Source organism: Lissotriton vulgaris, chromosome 11, assembly GCF_964263255.1.
Source record: "Lissotriton vulgaris chromosome 11, aLisVul1.2, whole genome shotgun sequence".
Lineage (NCBI taxonomy): Eukaryota > Metazoa > Chordata > Amphibia > Caudata > Salamandridae > Lissotriton > Lissotriton vulgaris.
In genome coordinates, this window is record NC_141699.1 from 227,276,939 (window position 1) to 227,295,696 (window position 18,758).

Here is an 18,758-nt window from a genome sequence, read left to right on the forward strand (position 1 = left end):
CCTCAGTGGGAATCAAAGAAACATAGCTAACCAGATGATGATTTGAGTATATTATTGAACCTTAATCAGTCTACTCGCCGATATTACTGCCAATAGCTGATGCTCAGAGATTCACTGTTTTTCTTCTTCGTATGAATAACAGAGTCAGTATTTCAGTAAATGTAAAAATTAAAAAAAATGAGAAAAAACCACTCACGAAAAGCTCTCTCGAAAGACCTAGATGTTTTGTCCATTTAATGAGAAATACTCGAATGAACAAGCCTGTACTTTTCAGCATTTTTTCATTTGCGATTCGTCTCTGACTCACCGCTTGGAGTGGGCGGCCTGCTCAGAAGTGGCCTTCAATGGATATATTAATAGAATACTCGGTTTCCAGCGCCAAATGAGCTCCCAGCTTCAATTCGTGAAAAATTGTAAATAAACATTTAGCCAGACATAGATTTTTAGAGGCAGTAACATTTTATTATAGGACAAACAACAGTACTGCTGATACATTCTTTCATATTTAATTCAAACACCCACTCATGCTGACCATTGGGGCAGGTGCTGCCTGCAGTCTACCCTCTGGGGCACCACGTGTCTGCCTGTGTCTCACCTGTAGTTTATGCGTGACACTTTTCTGTGTTTCCTAATTTTTTTCTCCTGTGTGTGCATCAGTGACTTGCAGTCCTCCTACAATCAAGGTGCTAAAGCTCTTGAATCCTTCACAGGAAAGCCGCCAGGAGTAAATTCGCCATTTCTTTTGTCTCGCGTCAAAGTAACTGAATGTCTGTACAGTCCACTTGTCACAATTTCTTAGGTGCTTCACTCATCTCTATGCCATTTGTGTTTTAGTTGTCTCTGTGTGATGTCAGACCAACCAACCCCTCACTTGCTTCCCAAAGCTTCTTAGCAATGCCAGCATCTTGGGCGTAAGGACGCAGTTTTCTGGGCTGACAGTCTGAAAAATACCCACCATTATGCGTGAGCACCTCATCGGACACAGCACAGTGTATCACAGTCTGAGCCCCCGCTTCACATGAAATGAAGAACATGGACATAAATACGTACATCACGATGCGGAAAAGCACAGAAAATTGCGAAGTCCAGTCTCCAACAACATAACCTAAACAAAAGAAGACAAGAGTTATCAAAACTGTGCTGCAAAGTCTAAACACCGGTTCTTAAAACCGATTTACCCACTGTTAATTAGTTTACTGGATTAGGATTGTACATCACATTAAGACTCAACGCGACATTTTATGAAGAACGGGCCCGTATGGGCTCACATTGGCTGCCAGAATGGTGATGCATTCTACATATCAGGGGTTGCAATAACATTTCACCAAAGGGACCTTTTTATAGGAATAAAAAAACGGTGACAGAAAAACTAACTAAGCACAGGAGCACTATGACATATCTGATGCAAGATTTGAGAACAATTAAAAAGTCAAGTGTGAACAGAATTACAAATGATACAAGGTGAGCTGTGACTTAAACCAATCTAGTAAATAATGACAAAGCCTTATAACCTTCCCAGGAAAAGTCATGGTTTTAAGGCCAGTCCAATCAACCAATGTTAAGTGCTAAAGAATGCCAAAAGCAAATGGCTGAAGAGGGCTGACCTAAATTCCATTGTCTCCGTACTCTATTTGTCTGATGTACTATGTATTACTAACACGTCTCTATAAAACAGATATCGCTTTCTGTAGGCAAGGCATTAAAATAAAGCAGTACTCTTCTGAAGTAATAAGGAAGAGGAGTGGCTTGAATCTTTGGGGCAGTATTCCAGAGAACGGACTAAATAAATGAAAAGCTTGATTACGTGTTCTCTTTTTTTAGTGTGAGAAATCTCCAGAATCAAGAATTATGTGATGTGTAAATTTAGTTGCCATTTGGAAATGTTAAGCTTTTTTTGTACGGTAGGAAATCAGGCCGAATCATATGGCTTCCACGATGCTAGAAGCACCTATAAACTCAAATAGTACAGCTCCCGGACACCAGATTAATCTGTGAAAAACTGCTCCCTCTATTGATCAATCTATTTTTAAAACGTTTGCTAAAATGGATAACTGAATTGATTCGAGGTGCTTGTGAGAGAGGCATCTGAGAAGGTTCTGTTGATAGACAAATAGTCTAGTGATTTATACAGCGTTGCCACTTCAAAATCTTTTATTTGCACAGTGGGCTTACAGCCGCCCACAGCTTATCATTGGTTTGCTTCAGCATCACTCTCTTTCCTTCGTTCCCGTTTGTGAAGGCATGCCTGTGTCATGTCCTCTTCTTGTGTTTGGCCTTCCCCTGGAGCATAGACCAAGTACTTGTGTCCTTCCACAGCTCCTGTTTTTGAAGCTGCTGTTTTTTTATGTGTTCCAGCACTCCATATGAGTGCTTGATTTCAGGGCGTCTCCCATATCCCCATCCGTGTTGCTCCTTTTAACTCCAGCCCACACCTATCCATGTTGCTTCTTTTTCCTCCCTCCACTCTGCCCCAGTCCATTTCTTGTCCTCCTCACTTGCACCCTCGCAGTTACATAAACATCCCTCCCCCACCTGCCCTCGTCCATGTTGTGTGTATGAATCTGGAAGCAGTTTCTAGTGGAAGAGCAGTATGCTACTACAACCCCCTTGCAAGGAGCTGTTTGGTGCTATCATGATTTCTGGTTTTTGTTTGATTTCTTTTTGTTGGGACATGTTTTGTAAGCAGCATATCAGACAGGGAGCCGAGTTGGGGATGGGGGTGGTGGGGAGGGTACTGGTGCTGGTTGCTTGCTGGCTCCTTTGTGTACACCAGTTAGCAGCTGCTCCAAAATTGCTTTAGTTGTTAGGTCTCGCCCCCACAGCACTTATGCTGTCTCTTTCTGTTCTGGCCTCTACAACTTCAACCGTGAATGAGGGCTCATTTTAATGAAAACAGATGAAACCTGGAGGTCTCACGAGGGCACTTCTTCTAACAAATAGTAAGAAAAATAACAGGAGCATGGATATATTTTATTCAGCAGCAAACTTCAGTTCACTTCTGGGAAACACCTCCAATCTGGATGATTCCCAGTATTTGCATTATTTCAGCTACAACAAGGTGGCTGTTTGCTTTTAACTATGTGTGCCTTGAGTGTGGAACTGGGGAACTAGGTCTGAGTATCTGCATCTGCTCAACATCCTGTGATTTAGCGAATAGCGAATATCACTTAATCTCCCCATGCCTATAAACAATGCATGTGAGCTTGTGTAATGTACCTGGTGCTCATGTAAAGCACTCAGCCTTCGAGTTGAGTTTGCGCTATATTTAAAAATTGCAGAAAAATCAACTAACATGTAAAAACATAGCCTTTAAATAAGGTAATACAAACAGATACTGCTAGAAATTGGGTTTCTGGTGCCCACGTCGGGAATGAGAACCAGACCCCCCTCCCCTGTGAGTTGTTTTGGGGGCCTGAAGTGAACTCCTTTTTATCTCCCCCCTCCTTCTGGTGGGAACCCTGACCACCCTTTTGAGAGTCCCCTCCAATATGCTTTCTAGGACACTCTGGTGTCTGCCTCCTCAGCAAAGTTTCTGAGATCAGTATGCTCAATATCCACTAGGTGTTGGCTCAGCTCTGTGACACAAACATATTCATTTATGGCAGGCTGCCGAAATAAAGAGTACTGATGATGAATGCCAAGCACATGCTCCCTTAAAATTAAGTTGTACAGCCCTGGATAATCATCTACTTTGCAGCCCTTCACCCAGCCCTTCAGTGCCTTAATAGCATAGTGTAAGCAGTCAACCCAGCTCTGTGTGGATAACTTGTGACTGGCCTTAAACCTCTGTCGGTATCTCTCAGATGTCACCCCAAACCTACTAGTCAAGATGACCTTCATAACAGTCTAGCATATCTAGTCCCCCACCTCTAGTGTAAGAATAGCAACATTCCCCACCATGGGCATGTACCTCTATAGACTACCACCCCGGAACTCCTCTGGGGCCTTGTGCACTCTTAGAGCCTCCACTCATACGCAGCCAAATACTTGTCCACGTCACACCCCACTCCATAGCTAGGCACCAAATCCTTGGGCATTCGGACCCTTGACTCATGTGAAGACACTGCAGGTATGCAGCCACCAATAATGTTGCTGGACCCTATTTGCAGCGCTCTGAAATCAAGCTCTCTGAGGTTGAGCTCATGAGTAAGTTTCCTCTCCTCCAGAGTCATTCTGCTCTCCTCTAGAGGTTGCTCCTTCTCTGCTTTAGTTTGGCAAGCTCTAGTTTTAACTTTCTCTCCTCCTTCCTGTCTTCTAGCTCCTCTTGGGGCAGATTCTTAGAGAAAACACTGCTCTCTGCTCTGGTATACACTACTGCTCCTGGCAAGTTGTTGGCACCCTCCACAGGCAGGTCTAGAACTACAGCAGGCTCCAGAATCAACTCATCCTCCTCCTCAGGAATTTCCTGCTCCTCATCTAGATTGTCATCCCCTGAAACCTGGCACTCTGCCTAGGCCCTCAAGGCTTTGTGCAGCTCCACCTTTCGGGTGAAGCCTCTCATGGAGACCTGATAATCATTTCCTATGGAGACCTGAAATTCTGACCTGGCCAGATCAAACTCCAAAATTTCAGGTGCAGTTGCAAGTGCAGCTTCTCCAGATTGAGACATAATCTAACAAGAAAAATCAAAAGGCCAATCAGGGAGAATGGAAAAAATTGAAATGGTCTCAGTATAGAGTTGTAGTGAATAATGAGTTACTATATGGTAATGCACAAACACAAGTCCTATCCTCACTGATGGAGCAGATTTCATCTGCAGTCAGGCATTGTCCTATTTGTTGTGCTTCAGACAGACTGCATTTCAATTGCCAAGCACCTTTTGGTACAAGTTAAAAACATGGCACATGAAAAATATGAAAGTGAGGCCTATTCAGTCTAAAATGCTTTTGCTGAATTAACATGTGTTTTTGCAATGTAGAGAAAAGTGACCTTTTTAGCTTTGAAGATTAATAGAATGTGTTTCTCTCTTCCCAGCTCATCCCTTGCAGTCTAAATTTACTATTCCTGTCTTAATAGACTTTGACTTGTTGCATATTTTGATAAATATTTTCAGTTAATAACACCTCTTTTTCTTTGTTGCACATTGCACATTTATTTTCATAAATAATAGAAAAGCTGCTTTACACTAGTAGCTTGGCTAGGTAAACATTTATACATGAAATTAATATTATCTTTGTGTTTGTTTTATTTTGGGGCCTACCATTAAATGGCTGCCTGTGAAACCAGCAAGGCTATGGCTTGCTTTGAAGGAGAAGAGAGCATGCGCAGATTGTGGCAGCTTGACTCAAACCACGAAGAAGTCAAGGACAGCTTGAACTGTACATTCTTGTGACTGTGCCAATGTACCAGTTAGTTAAAAGTATCCATCTGACTGCACTGTGGAAGGAAGGAAGGAACTATAGAAACATTTTCCCTAGTAAATGTTGCAAATGTTTATAAATGTATTATTCATGTATGCTTCTTTTGTTAAAACTGGTAAAGTCAGGTTTTTTTAGAATGAGTCAGGGTTGTGCAAACTCATGCCATCATGACTGACCATTCACGTACAGGTTTTCCTGAAAGTTGAAACATTTTGTGTAGTCTGCCAAAATTTTGTGTATAAATTCTGACCTCTCCGGAGGAGGGGCTGGCTTTCTCAGCTCAGCTGGCTTCTAGGCTCATTAGGGGGGTGTGTGAGCTCTTGAGAGAAGGAACAGATTAGGCCAGACATCCTATGGGTTAGGTACGAGATCGTCACAGGTGCATGGGCGTCCGAGGAGAGTCAGGGGGAGGTTTCTTGCTTCCACGTCATATCTTGGCCACATTCCTTTGAGGTCTGGTGAAGGGCGGGCTGTCTCCCTCCCTGCTTGCTCTTTAGACACAGACAGATGCAGAAGAACACCAAACAGATAGAAGGTTTTTTAGATTTAGATGCTAAACTTTAAGTTTATGCTTTGACTAATTAATTAGGTCTGAAAAGATTTATTTGTCTTATGCATTTATTTCTCTTTATGGGAGATTTTTGCAAACTATTTGATTTGTGATTAGCCTTGCAAGACTATATTTTTCTTAGAAACTCTTTAAGAATTTTGAATGACAATTTTGCGCCACATTCCTATATGGAATGCTTATATGCAGACAGTAATATGTTCTGTATTAATGCTATTTTTCCTGTTTTCCAAATTCTGTAACATGATTGATATTTTACTAATTAATAAAGGGTCAGAGAAAAATTAACTTTTGACTAGAAAATAAAACCCTTTAAATACTCAACAACTCTCTTTATTGGCTTAAAATAATAATTGCATTTTTGACTGTTCATCTTTATTTAAAGTCTCCTGAAGGTAATACATGGTGTGAAGGGCCCAACACCTTTTGAGCGGTAAATTAGAGGTAGCAGGAAGGTTTTGCATTGAGAAATTACCAGAAGAATTTACCGCTCCATCATCACCACTGATCACCAATGTTAGAAATTGGGTTTCTGGTTAGAAAAGGTGTGAACCCTGTCCAAGCAGAAACCATGATCATTTTCAGGGTAAGATAGATACACACTAAAAGATAACCTGTGCTCACCCTCTGGTAGCTTGGCACAAAGCCATCAGGCTTATCTAAAGAGGTAATGTGTAAAGTATGTGTGTAACACAAACACAGTAACAAAATGAATACTCCATAAAAGATTCCACACAGGTTAAAAAAAATCAATTATTGGATTATAAACATAACAAGACTAAAATGACAAAAATCCAATGTATATAATTCGAGATATTGAATGTTAAAAGAATAAATGCAGTAAAGCACTTTGAAACAATTAGTGCTAAAAGGTTACTTTTGGCCGCATTGGACTGGGGCAAAGTCAAAGTTTGGGACAACCTAGTGGAAGCACAGCCCAGCTACAGGCTAATTACAGGCCTCGATGATCAAAGTGCCTTTCCTGGTTGCAAGCAACAAGATGCATCAATCTTTTTCATGCAGTGAAGGCGATGGGTCAGTTCCGAAGATGGGTGCTGGAGTCGAGAGGCGTTGAGCGATGTTAACGATTTTGCCATGCAGTCAAGGGGATGCGCTGAATTCACCAAGCTGCAGCGGTAACGATAAGTTGTCTCATCCGTCGATCCCATGAGGCAAATTACTGGTTCCGATGCAATATACTGATTGTACTCCTGCAACCAGGTTGTTGTGCCAGTTTTGTTACACACAGACAGGAGATGCATCGAAATCAGTGTTGCATGAATCTGCACAGGAGCAGGTGTAGAGGCTTTGATATTCCTGAGTCTCAAGCAACAGGAGGCAAGCCAACAAGCCCTTGGAGTTCACTTTGGGTTGAATGCTCTCCTACAGCAGAGTCAGAGAGCAGCAGGCCCACACAAGCTAAAAGGAGGACTTCCAAGTCTACAGTCCAAAGATGAGTCCTTTAAGCAGCACAGCAATCCTTCTGGAAGAGGTTCAGTTCAAGATCCAGTAGTGTCAAATTTTAGGGGGTCATAGACCTACTACTTATACCCAAAAGTGCCCTTTTATGTAGGGGGTGACTTCAAAGCAGCTCTCTGAAGTTCACAGTTCCCCCTTTCAGTCTAATCCTGTTTGCCAGGGTATCTATGATGGGTATATCAGTACTTTCTATGGAGACAGGGTGCTACCTATTTAAGTAGAGTGTTAGCCCCCTCCCTTTCATCCTGCCCAGGCAAGGCAATCAGAATGTAGATGTATGTAGATGGGTTCTCAGACACACTTATTCCTGTGCTCTCTCTAGAGGGAGTGCACAAAGACTAGCGGTCACCCACTCTAGACGTTTATCGGAGACAGGCTGTCAGGTACACAGTACAGAGAAGTGAGTGCAGAGAAATGCCCTCTTTCTAAAAGTGTAATTTCTAAAATCAATACCAAACATATGAAAAATGATAAAGGTACTCCTCTCTGTTCAGGAATTATAGCTTAAAAGTGTATTAAGGAATTCCCAATGTTAACTTATGAGAGGAGTAAACATCACAGTAGTGAAAAACAAAATAGGCTGTTTGTCACTGTCAGGACATACAAAACATAAAAGTACATCTCCTACCTTTTACTTACATAGCGCCCTGCCCTTATGGCTATCTACGGCCTGGCACATAGTTTTAAATGGCAAGTTGAAGTGACAGTAAGCTGCACAATAATGCACTGCAATGGCAGGCCTGAGACGGATTTGAAAGGCTACTTCTGTGGGTGGCACAATCAGTGCTACAGCCCCTAGTAGAATTTAACTTACAGGTCCTGTCCTAGCTATATGGTATACCACCTTACAAGGGACTTGCAAGTAAACTAAATATGCCAATGAGGTGTACACCAATTTCACACAGGATTAGGGAAGAAGCATATGCACATTAGCACACATTAGCACTCATTAGCAGTGGTAAAGTGCTCAGAGTTCTAAGGCCAACAAAAAGATCCAGAAAACGACATGGAGGCAACAAGATTGGAGGAAGACCACCCTAAGGCTGACAAGTCCAACAGATACCTAATTTCTGGCTAATTTGCACAAAGTAAAACCAGAAAACCCGGATAATTTGTGACATCAAAATGCAGTACTATAATGTGCTTTATTCATGTCAGAGATTCCACGTGGTAAAGAAAGACACTTTGTTGAATTTTGAAGAACATTTTCATATTTTGTGTGGTGTGTTGTATGATTTACATAGCAAACACTTTCAGGGCTTGGCTAGTGGTAAGAACTGAGCCAGATCCTTTGCTTTCTGTCCCTGTTAATTTGTTGGCTGGCCCACCTCTAGTTACACACCTATATGTCTAAACAGTCAGTGTGGTCACCATTTTACACAGAAGACTTGGGTATTGGTATGCAAGGATCCTGGTGGTGGGACCTGAAAGGTGCTTCTATTTCTCCCCTGTCCATCTGCTCCCTCACTTCCATTGATGCATTGGCTCCCCACCCACCCTAAAAAAACAAAATGCCATGATACGGACACCACTGGCTGTGTCAAAGCGCTTTTCTTTTTTTTAAAAGACATTGACAAAGCAAATAGGTCTCGTATTGCAGAGTTATTTGCTTTGCCAATGCTTGCTTCAAGAATGGAAGGAGGGTATTAAAGTTGCTTGTGTGCTGAGGTAAGATGTGTCCCAGCCTCAGGCCTGCTACTAAGCAACATCTGTCTCTGGTTTTGCCATTTTCTTTTTGGACTGTGAGGAGCTTGAGATCATTTGAGTGATGACGTGCCTTTTAGGTTGCAGCCTACCAGACAGCACAGCTGTCATGTTTTCTGAAGACATCTTGGGAATATTCAGAAAGATGACCTAGGAATGCATTCTGTCTGTAGCTTGCCATTGGCTTTGTGGTTTGTAACCCACGTTTTCTTGCTTTCAATTTGCTGGCTTTATTTGTTTTAGGCTGCCCAGCTTGAGTTTGTATCTTTGCGTGACCAAACCTTATTTACAGAATGCTTCTGAGTGCTCCCTTTCTGCAAACACACCTGCAAATCTTGTACTGATCTCTTCACATTGGCTGTGAATTCAAAGACCAAGATCCAATGTCAGGCGTTTCCGTTCTCTGACTTCAAAGTGAGAGGATTTATATGACTATCTTGATGGAAACGGGGGCTAGGAAAGAGTTTTTTTCTAGCATACAACAACATTTAAGTGAAGTATTTCAGAATATATCAGAATTAGGAACGCAAATGAAGCACATATTTTGTTATTTCTGAAGAGTGTTCGAAACAAATACTTTAACATGATGAAAAAAAAATTACACTTGGTGATGCAATTTCCCCACATTTTCGTATGTGCACTGTATAGTTTTATTAGTAAAACTATGTCTGTGCAAATGTAATGGTAATTTCAATTGAAAATGTGCTGTCCGTTCTACGCACTCCACACCACACAACTGCACTCTACTCTGCACCACTACACATTACACCACACCAAGCCACTGCACTGTGCACCATTCCACTCTAGGCATATCTACTCTACCATGTACCACTCTACTCTATGCCACTGGACACTTTGCCACTCTACACCACCACACTCAACATCACTCCAGTCTAGGACACACCAATCTGCTCTGCAAACAAAGAATTGTACTCTATGCCACTATGCAATAATGCACTTATGCCACTGCACTCTATGCCAATACAATCTACGCCATTGTGTATTACTCTGTAGCACTCAACTATATGCAGTCTAAGACAATCCACTGTACACCACTCTAATCTACTCTGCAGTACTGCACCCTACACTACTTTACCCTACCCCATTACACTCTATGTTACTCTACGCAACTGCACCTTATCCTGCACCACTCCACTTTATGCCACTTCACCCTACTCTGAAACAATCTACTGTACACCACTGCATTCTATGCCACTCTAGTCACTCTGCGCTACTCCACTCTATGTCACTGCACTCTATGCCACCCTACTCTTAACCACTGCACTGTACGCCACAGCACTCTACATAACTGCACTCTACTCTGCATCACTGTACTCTATACCACCACTGCCCTTTTAGCCCTCTACTCTACACCACTTTACTCTGACACTCTACTAAGCAACACTGCACTCTCTGCCGCTTAACTGTATACCACTCTACACTACTCCACTCTAGGTTACTCCACTCTATGCCACTGAACTCTATGCCACTCAACTTTACTCTGCGCCACTGCCCTCTGGATAACTCAACTCTACGCCACTCCATTCTTCCCCCACTCTACGTCACTCTACTCTATTCCACTGCACTCTGTGCCACTCTATTCTGCACTACTAATCTATACCATGCAGTCAACCATGCTGCATTGCATGCTGCTGAATTCAATGCTACTGCACTGTGCCATTATACTCTGCAACACTCTATGCCAATACACTCTACACCAGTCCACTCTACTTTACTTCACTCCAGTGTATGCCATTCTACGTGACTCCACACTGTGCCAGTCCAAAACACAACACACTCTGCCATGCCACACTACAACACTCTACTCCATTCTTCACCATTCGACTCTACAACACTCCACACCACTCTTCTCTGTGCCACTAACCTTTAGTCATGCTCAACAGCAGCCACGCTAGTGTACAACATGACTAAAACACATTGGCAGAGCCAATAGCTCTTGCATAGGCGAGACATATTGGTTTTGTCAATGCTGGTTTGTTTTGTAGGTATGTTGGTCCTGAGCCTTTAAAACATTTAAAGGTGAAAACAAGTATTTTTAAGGTGACTGCTTTTCACCTTCAGCAGGGGAAGGATTTGAAATGCTGTGTGATATTTTGGGTCTTGCCTAGCCCGGAGATGAAGAGTACTACATCATTTTGGGCTTACTAGAATCTGATTTACTAGTATGGTAAACCACTGTCAAGGAAGCTGCTGTAGTCTAGATGGAAGTTGAAAAGGGCTTCACTAGGAATGAGTGGTGCTTTGAGGCAATGAAAGGTGATAGTTAATGAATAATTTTAGTAAGTACACGGGAACTTGATCACTGTTCGAATTTGGGGCTTTCCGTTGGGGTTGGTGTCCCAGAAGGTGTAGTAGGAAAAGTAGTAAATTATCTTTCTGTAGTGGATTACTCAGAGTAATGCACATTTTGTCTCACAGCCATTAGACTTTAGACTAATTTAATGTAATCAAGATTTCGGTTGCCCAATAATATACTACACTACTAAGCGCTCTTGGAAATCTAATTTCAGAATTAAAATTGCCTCTAAATCTATCACTTGTCCTCTCAGTACTATATATCCTACTAGCAAAGTGGTTTACTACTAGCCTGAGAAACAAAGCAAAAACAACCCACACAGAGTAAAAAAAAGAAATTGTCACCTAAAACTTTAGAATGCAAGAAAATTAAATAAACAATGGATAGGAAATGCAAGTCTATTGTTGCCTTATCCACAAGGGTACAAAAAGAATAGATGATGGATGGAATGCTGAACAAATCCATTCACCCCCAGTCACAGACCTGGGTTAAATCTATTGTTTTCCTGCTCGCCATGCCATTCCAGTTTGGACCCAGCCATGTACAAATCAGTCTTAACCCTGCTCCTCATGGGAGCAGTCCATGCCAAGCCAGATCCTCCCAGGACCAGAAACAAGCATTCTGGGACCGATTTTGGAGTATTATCCTTTATTAGCTTGGCTAGCTTGAATCCGGTGGCATAGCTAGTACGGCACCCACGTCTGGGCATACCCTTCCGACTAATGGCAACAAATACAAAAAGAACAGATGATGGACGGAACACTGAACAAGTCAAACATTCACCCCCAATCACAGATCTGGGTTAAGTCCATCATTTGTTAACTCACCATGCCATTCCAGTTTGGACCCAGCCATATGCAAATCGGCCATGACACTGCTCCCCAGGCACTCCACACCACTGGAGTCAAGCTAGCCGGGCTGATGAGAGGTGTTACCTCGAAACCGGTCCGGTCCTCGGATGCTTGATTCCGTTCTGGGAAGGACATGGCTTTTGTAGTTCGGACTGGACTGTTCCCATGGGGCACAGGGGCAGAGCTGATTTGCATATCGCCATTGTCTAACCCAGGGTGGTGTGGAGTGCAAAAAAACGATTGATTTGGGCCCAGATCTTTGGACTGGGTTGAATGTGTGACATTGATCCACATTCGGTCCATCACCTGTTTTGTTTGCAACTGCTCCCCTTGGTATCAGTCCACCCCAAATGCCAAGCCAGGTCCTCAATGGACCAAAAACAAGCATCCTGGGACCGTTTTTGGAGTGCCACCCCTCATCAGCCAGGCTAGCTGGAATCCGATGGCATAGCAAGCTTGGAGCAATTTCTGGGCATACGTCTTCCACTAAGGAAAAAGTAATGGCAGAAGTCACACGAAAGTTTGGCTTATTATGGGCTCGAGTTTCCAACAGTCAGACTTCCGAATCCAACCTGGCTTGAGCCTTCATTGGCTTGCCAACCTTTAAACATACACAACAACATACCAGCACACAAATAAAATAGACAAAATATTGTTGGCCACCCTACGAAACACCACAAAACTTTCAGTGATGACCCGGTGCAGAAACAATCTCTACTGTTTTAATTTATAGTAATCTCTCTATTAGTTCACAAGGACAAGTCACTCAGATTCCCAAACAATATTTAGTTAGCACCGTGTTAGACCTGACATCCTTGGCGTGGTTTTCCCCCCATCTTTTTGCCTCTGACTCATGCATTTTTGATGCTGTGCTGGATTTCGTTATTGCTGATTTAGATGCTTTGGACAATCTGCCACTGCTGATCAGTGTCAGAGTGTGAGGGCTCCCTCTGTAAATTGTCATATTGATTGGGTATACCTGATTGGCACATTTGTATCACCATGAAGTCCCTAGTAAAGTGCACTGTGTGTGCCAGGGCTGGTGATGACAGATGCTACTAGTGGGCCTGCAGCGCAGATTGCGCCACCCACATGAGTAACCCTAAAATGGTGTCTCAGGCCTGCCAGCGCAGGGCCTGTGTGCAGTCAGTGGACTGCCATGTCCGCCTGGCCAGTGTCCCCACTGGCTGGGCCTAACCCTTCCCTGTCTGTGCACATCAGTCACCCCTATGGAAGGCTCAAGGTACCCCCCTGGGCAGGGTGCAGTGCATGGGTAAGGTAGAGCATGTACTAGTGCAGGTAACATGCTCTGGTGGTGAGCAGCAGCCATTTTGTGTGCTCACTGCTGTAAGGCTGTCTTGCTCCATAGAGTAACATGGGGGAGGCTGGTCCCATTGGATCCCAGCCTATCTTCCCATAGGAACAAGATGGGACATAAGTGTATGATATCCCTGAACTCAGAATTTAATAACACATCTTTTAGGAAAGGTGGTTTTTAAATTCTGTGTTTGAGAATAGTACTTTTTAGAAAGTGGCTGTTCTCTCGTCTAACCTTTCTGTGTGCCTGGGACTGTTTGTGGATTGACTGTCTGGGTTGAGGATGACAGGGTCTGCAGAGCCCCCAGGGGGTTATCTGAGCCAGCCCGTGGATGAAAGGCAGCATCTGCTGCCAGGGAAGTGGGAGGAGATAGCATCTGATAGTGAAGGGTTATTACTTCCATATCCACAAAGCTGGCTCCACCTCCTGCTGGGCGACTGTCACCTCTGTCCCTGATACTGAGAGGAAGAAGGAAGCCAGGAAACCCCCAGAGCCCCAGCAATACCCAGAACTGGTTTGGACCGGGCTCAGGGCCCCCTTTGCACAAAGACTTCAAAAGACTTCAAAGGACTTCAAAGAGTTTTTGGGGTATAAGAGAAGGACCCCTGACACCAGATTTTCAGATTCTACAATCAAGAGGAACCTCTGCCAGAAGAAGGACTGCTGAAGGAGCTGATGGAAGATTGCCTTGCTGTGTGCTTTAAGGGCTGACCTATCCTGCTATCCAACTGAAGGAGAGGAGAAGAAAGGGACTTTGCTGTGAGCTGTGACCCTGCCTGCTTGAAACTGCTAAGACTTTGCTGTGTGCTGTGTCTGCAACCTGAATCTCCAAGGGCCTGAGAAGAGCTGGCTCCGTCTGCAACCCAGGAACATAAAGGTTGCCCAAGGACTACAAGACTCTGCTGTGCCCCCTGAAGCTGCTGTGTGGCAAGGAGATTGTGAAACTGCTGTGTGCAGTGAACGTCGGGGACTGCTGGACTAAGCCCTGCTGATTGCCCCAGGTAGCGCGCTGGCTGCTCTCTGTTCTGCTTGAGAGTGCCGCGCTGACTGCCGCCTGCTGTGCCCCGAGATCGGCGTGTTCATCGACACGTGCTTGTGGGGGCCGGAGGGTTCTGAAGCTTCTCCAGCGTGTCGCGGGTTAATTCAGCTTGACCCGCCTCAACATCGCCGCGGGCCCGGGCCCTGAAATCGACCTCGAGGGTCTGCTCGCAGCCACGAAGGAGCCGCGCTGTGGTTGGCTACTACCGGAGGCCGGGCGAGAAACGCCTCGACCGGATTGGCAGATTTCCCCAGAGCGGCGGTGACGTGACGGGAGGCTCGGCAGAAGCGCCGCGACCGGATTGTCCGATTCCCCCTGAGCAGCGGTGACGTCACGGGAGGCTTGGCAGAAGTGCCGCGACAGGATTGGTTCCCGTCGTCAAGATCCTCGCCTGGCTGAGTAATCACCACCGGGACCGCGGAAGACTGACCCGACCTCGCCGAGGGATTCAGAAGAGTGCTCGAGCCCCCGGCCTGCCGTCTCTGCTCCCCGCCGCCCCTGAAGGACTGGGAGCGGGCGGAGAGCCTGCTGAGACCGGCCGGGCCCGAGCGCGAGTGAGCGCTGCCAAGCGAGGTCCGCCTGAGGCAGGAAGAAGTGCCGTGGGAGGGAAAAGGAGTCCCCCCAGCCTTCGGGTGAGACGTGCTTGCAGCGCTTAGGATTCCTGGCGTGAGGGGCTGATTGTCTTGGCAAATTCAGACGCTGGCATTGTTTTCCTTGCTCGTTTTTAGAGCTAAATCGACTAAAAATCAGTGGCATTATTTTTAATAACTGATTAAAGAGACTTGAGACATTTTTGATAAAGAAGCTTCCTGATGATAACTGCAACCATAAGATTAAGAGCAACCTATTATTGACAAAGTGATTATCGTGCAACTGCCTTATTTACATTGCTGAAACTAGATAAAGTTATATATTTTTATAAAATATACTTACCTGTGTGGTCTCAGTTTGTGGTGGATTGGGGATTATTGTTGTGTTGAGTGCAATTATTAAACACATTGCCTTGGGGATAAACCTGCCTGCTCGCGCCAAGCTACCTAGAGGGAGAGCGGAGGTTATCTACTGTGTGTATTCCTTCACCCTGACTAGAAGCAAGGGTCCCTACTTGGTCTAAGGTACTTACCTCTGCCAATTAGAGACCCCCCAGATCTAACACACAGGCCTTCAGAGATCGTGTCCAACTCATGCAAATACCTGAACCACAGGAGCGATGCTTTATCGTCTCATGAACAACTGTCACCTAGTCCAATAACTTAAAGGGAATGGTTGCAACCCTAGAAAGAGCCATTTCATTTGTTCACTCATCAACCAATATCCAACTTGCTGCATTTGGCCAGTCTCCTCAAAAGAAGTGTCGTTGACTAACATCAAACTCAATATTTTGGACCATCTTAAGATGATCTAAAAGAATGGCAGCAGTCATCACAACCATGCTGTAAAATGGTCGCATATAAATCAACAACAGTGTTGGGGCCCTGTGGTAACCTAATCTTTTAGCAGCCTTCTATACAACTGACCAAACAAACCAAATCTACTAATCCTATTAATTTAGCACTAGCATGGAACAGATCGTTCCTTCTTCACGTACAGGTCCCACATAATGGCAATGCCTTTTTCCCAGGTCTGGGTTAATCTAAAATACCAAGCACGAAAAGTGTAAAAATAGAGAATACGGTGTTAGAAGCCCCTATTCTTTTTTTAGGCTGGTCATATTAGTCCTGCTCGCCTTAGGCCATGCCACTGTCATTTACATAGGCAAAAAAATTGAATAGTGCTAATGGAGTGCAAACTCCTATTGGCTTCTCAGATTTCAAATGTGAAGGATGGTGCATGTCATCTCAGAAAAATAAAATAATGTTGTGCTTTTCAACATGACTCAACCATCAACATTTTAACAGAACAGGTACACTTTCCAAGTATGACAATATCAACAGTGGTCATTTGAGTTTGCCCCAGCATAGGAGGGCTAAAAGACAAACTCTGAGGAACTCACTGGCGAAACAGTGCTCTAACCTTAGGAACTGAAGCCAGGCAGCATCTATTTTTTTCAGTCATTCGCAAACTCTCAAGGAAGGTTTTTTACATTGATCACCCTCTCGCTCATAGATTTGGTGTGGTCACTCTGCCCACACACCAGACTTTTAAGGGTGAGCTCAGAGTAAACACAGCTGATTCTTGAACCTGATAGCAGAAAAAGCTAAATGTTCAGTTTCTCTCAATTCTTTTAGATCTCATAGGGTTAACAATTTATTTTGCTTTTCAAATGAAGCAATGGCACTCAGATTGTTTTTTTCTTAGCCAATACAAATTTTTCATTCAAATTTCGGTTCACGTACTGGATCCAAACTGTTAAGATAGCACTATTATTTTCCGTATTCATAGGATTGTATTGTACCTTTATGCACTACACTGAGCAAAGGTGCCCCATTGGCATATGCGTTATCTTCTAATCGAGGTTGGAGTAATTAGTCAGAGGCTGATGCAGTGGCAGGGAACAATACTACCTGTGATGACAGGTCATCACACTTCTCCCTCTTAAACACTAAACAGGTTTACATGTCCAGCAATGAAGAAGGCAACGGAAAGAAAAGGTAAAGCAAAGAAGAAACTATCTAGACATAATCACGCAAGTGAACAGGTGGCCTACATACTCTCACACTCTTGCGAGAATAATTAGAACGCAGATCAGGAACAGCAACAGCATCATCACATTTCCCCTTTCCACCAAAATGAGAAACACGACTATTGTTCCAGATACGACCATCCTCCGTCTTTACAGCATTTTTGAAAATTTTCACAATGGTTCTAGGAACAGAAAACTTCGACCAGTTTTGACAGCCCACAGGAGCCCTGATTTTTACTACCTCACCCACCTTGAACTTGGAAACCTTAGCAGAATTTCTCCTATCCACATAAATTTTCCTTTTTCTCTGAAGTTCCAATTCCCTTTCTCTCCATGCACCCACCCCATTATTTTTAACACCCTTGCCTGCAGCCATCCAGGCAGGACACAAACAAGTATTTGGTGCTCTACCCTTGAAAAGTTCAAACGGGGTCTTTCCTGTGGTAGAGTGAGGAGAGAATCGATAAGCTGAAATTCTGTTCTGTAACTCTTTTCTCTAGTCCAAATTGTTAACCCTCGCCAACTGAATGCTTTCCTTCAAAGTTTTGTTGAGTCTCTCCAAAGCACCATTTGCTTCTGGGTGATACAAAGAAATCTTCTTGTGAACTATGCCACACTCACTGAGATACTCCTCGACTTTCCCAGAACAAAATTGAGGCCCATTGTCAGAAAGAATTGAGTTCGGAAAACTCTCACGTTTAAAGATAGACTCCAAAAAGGAGATAACAGACTCACTTGTAATCTCCCTTACCAAACTGACCTCAACCCATCTAGAATACAAATCCAATAAAACCAACATAAATGGAGTTTGATGCTCGCCATGTAAGGGCCCCACAATATCAACTGCAACTTCATCCCAGGGGGACCTGGGCAATCTCCTGCAAACCATAGGAGAAGACCTCGTCCTCAAAACTTTATCACTTGCCTGACAAGAAGAGCAATCCCTAACAGCGCGTTCCACCAACAAATCGATACCTGGCCACCAGAAGTCCATACGTATGCGTTCTTTCGTCTTGGAAATACCCAAGTGACCCTCATGAGACATGTCCACCAGAACACTTCTGAGGTTAATAGGAGGAACTAACCTAGTACCTCTCATGAGTAAACCATCTACCACTGCCAACTCATCAGCAATCAAAGACCACGGCTTCTTTAAAGAACAAGACCTACCATCTTCCAACAATTTAATGACCTCCAACAATTCCTCATCCTTACTCAGCTCCTCTCTCCAAGCATCTTCTTTCACCGCCCCCAAGGTAACATCACACACCTTTAATTCAGCCTCAAAATCGTCAGCCAAAACCTCCTCAACATTTTCTACAACATCCACCAACCTAGACAGACAATCTGCCGAGACATTAGTTTTTCCTGGGATATATTCAAACTTGAACATAAACTCCTGCAAAGAAATTACCCATCTCCTTATTCTTCCCGAGATGGAGTCTAATCCCTTCTTTTCAAACACTTCCTTTAGCGGTTTGTGATCAGACCTGACGGTA

General features: G+C 43.9%; 1 protein-coding gene across 1 annotated transcript in view; it reads right to left on the reverse strand.

The window, feature by feature from the left end:
* Window positions 1–440: 440 nt before the first annotated feature.
* LOC147679565 (retinol dehydrogenase 12-like) overlaps window positions 441–18,758 on the reverse strand; it is a 108,719-nt gene continuing 90,401 nt past the window's right edge. The window contains exon 4 of the mRNA XM_086943146.1: window positions 441–1,105. Coding sequence (XP_086799272.1) covers window positions 831–1,105 — 275 coding nt within the window. The 3' untranslated portion in view covers window positions 441–830. The remainder of the gene's footprint in view (window positions 1,106–18,758) is intronic.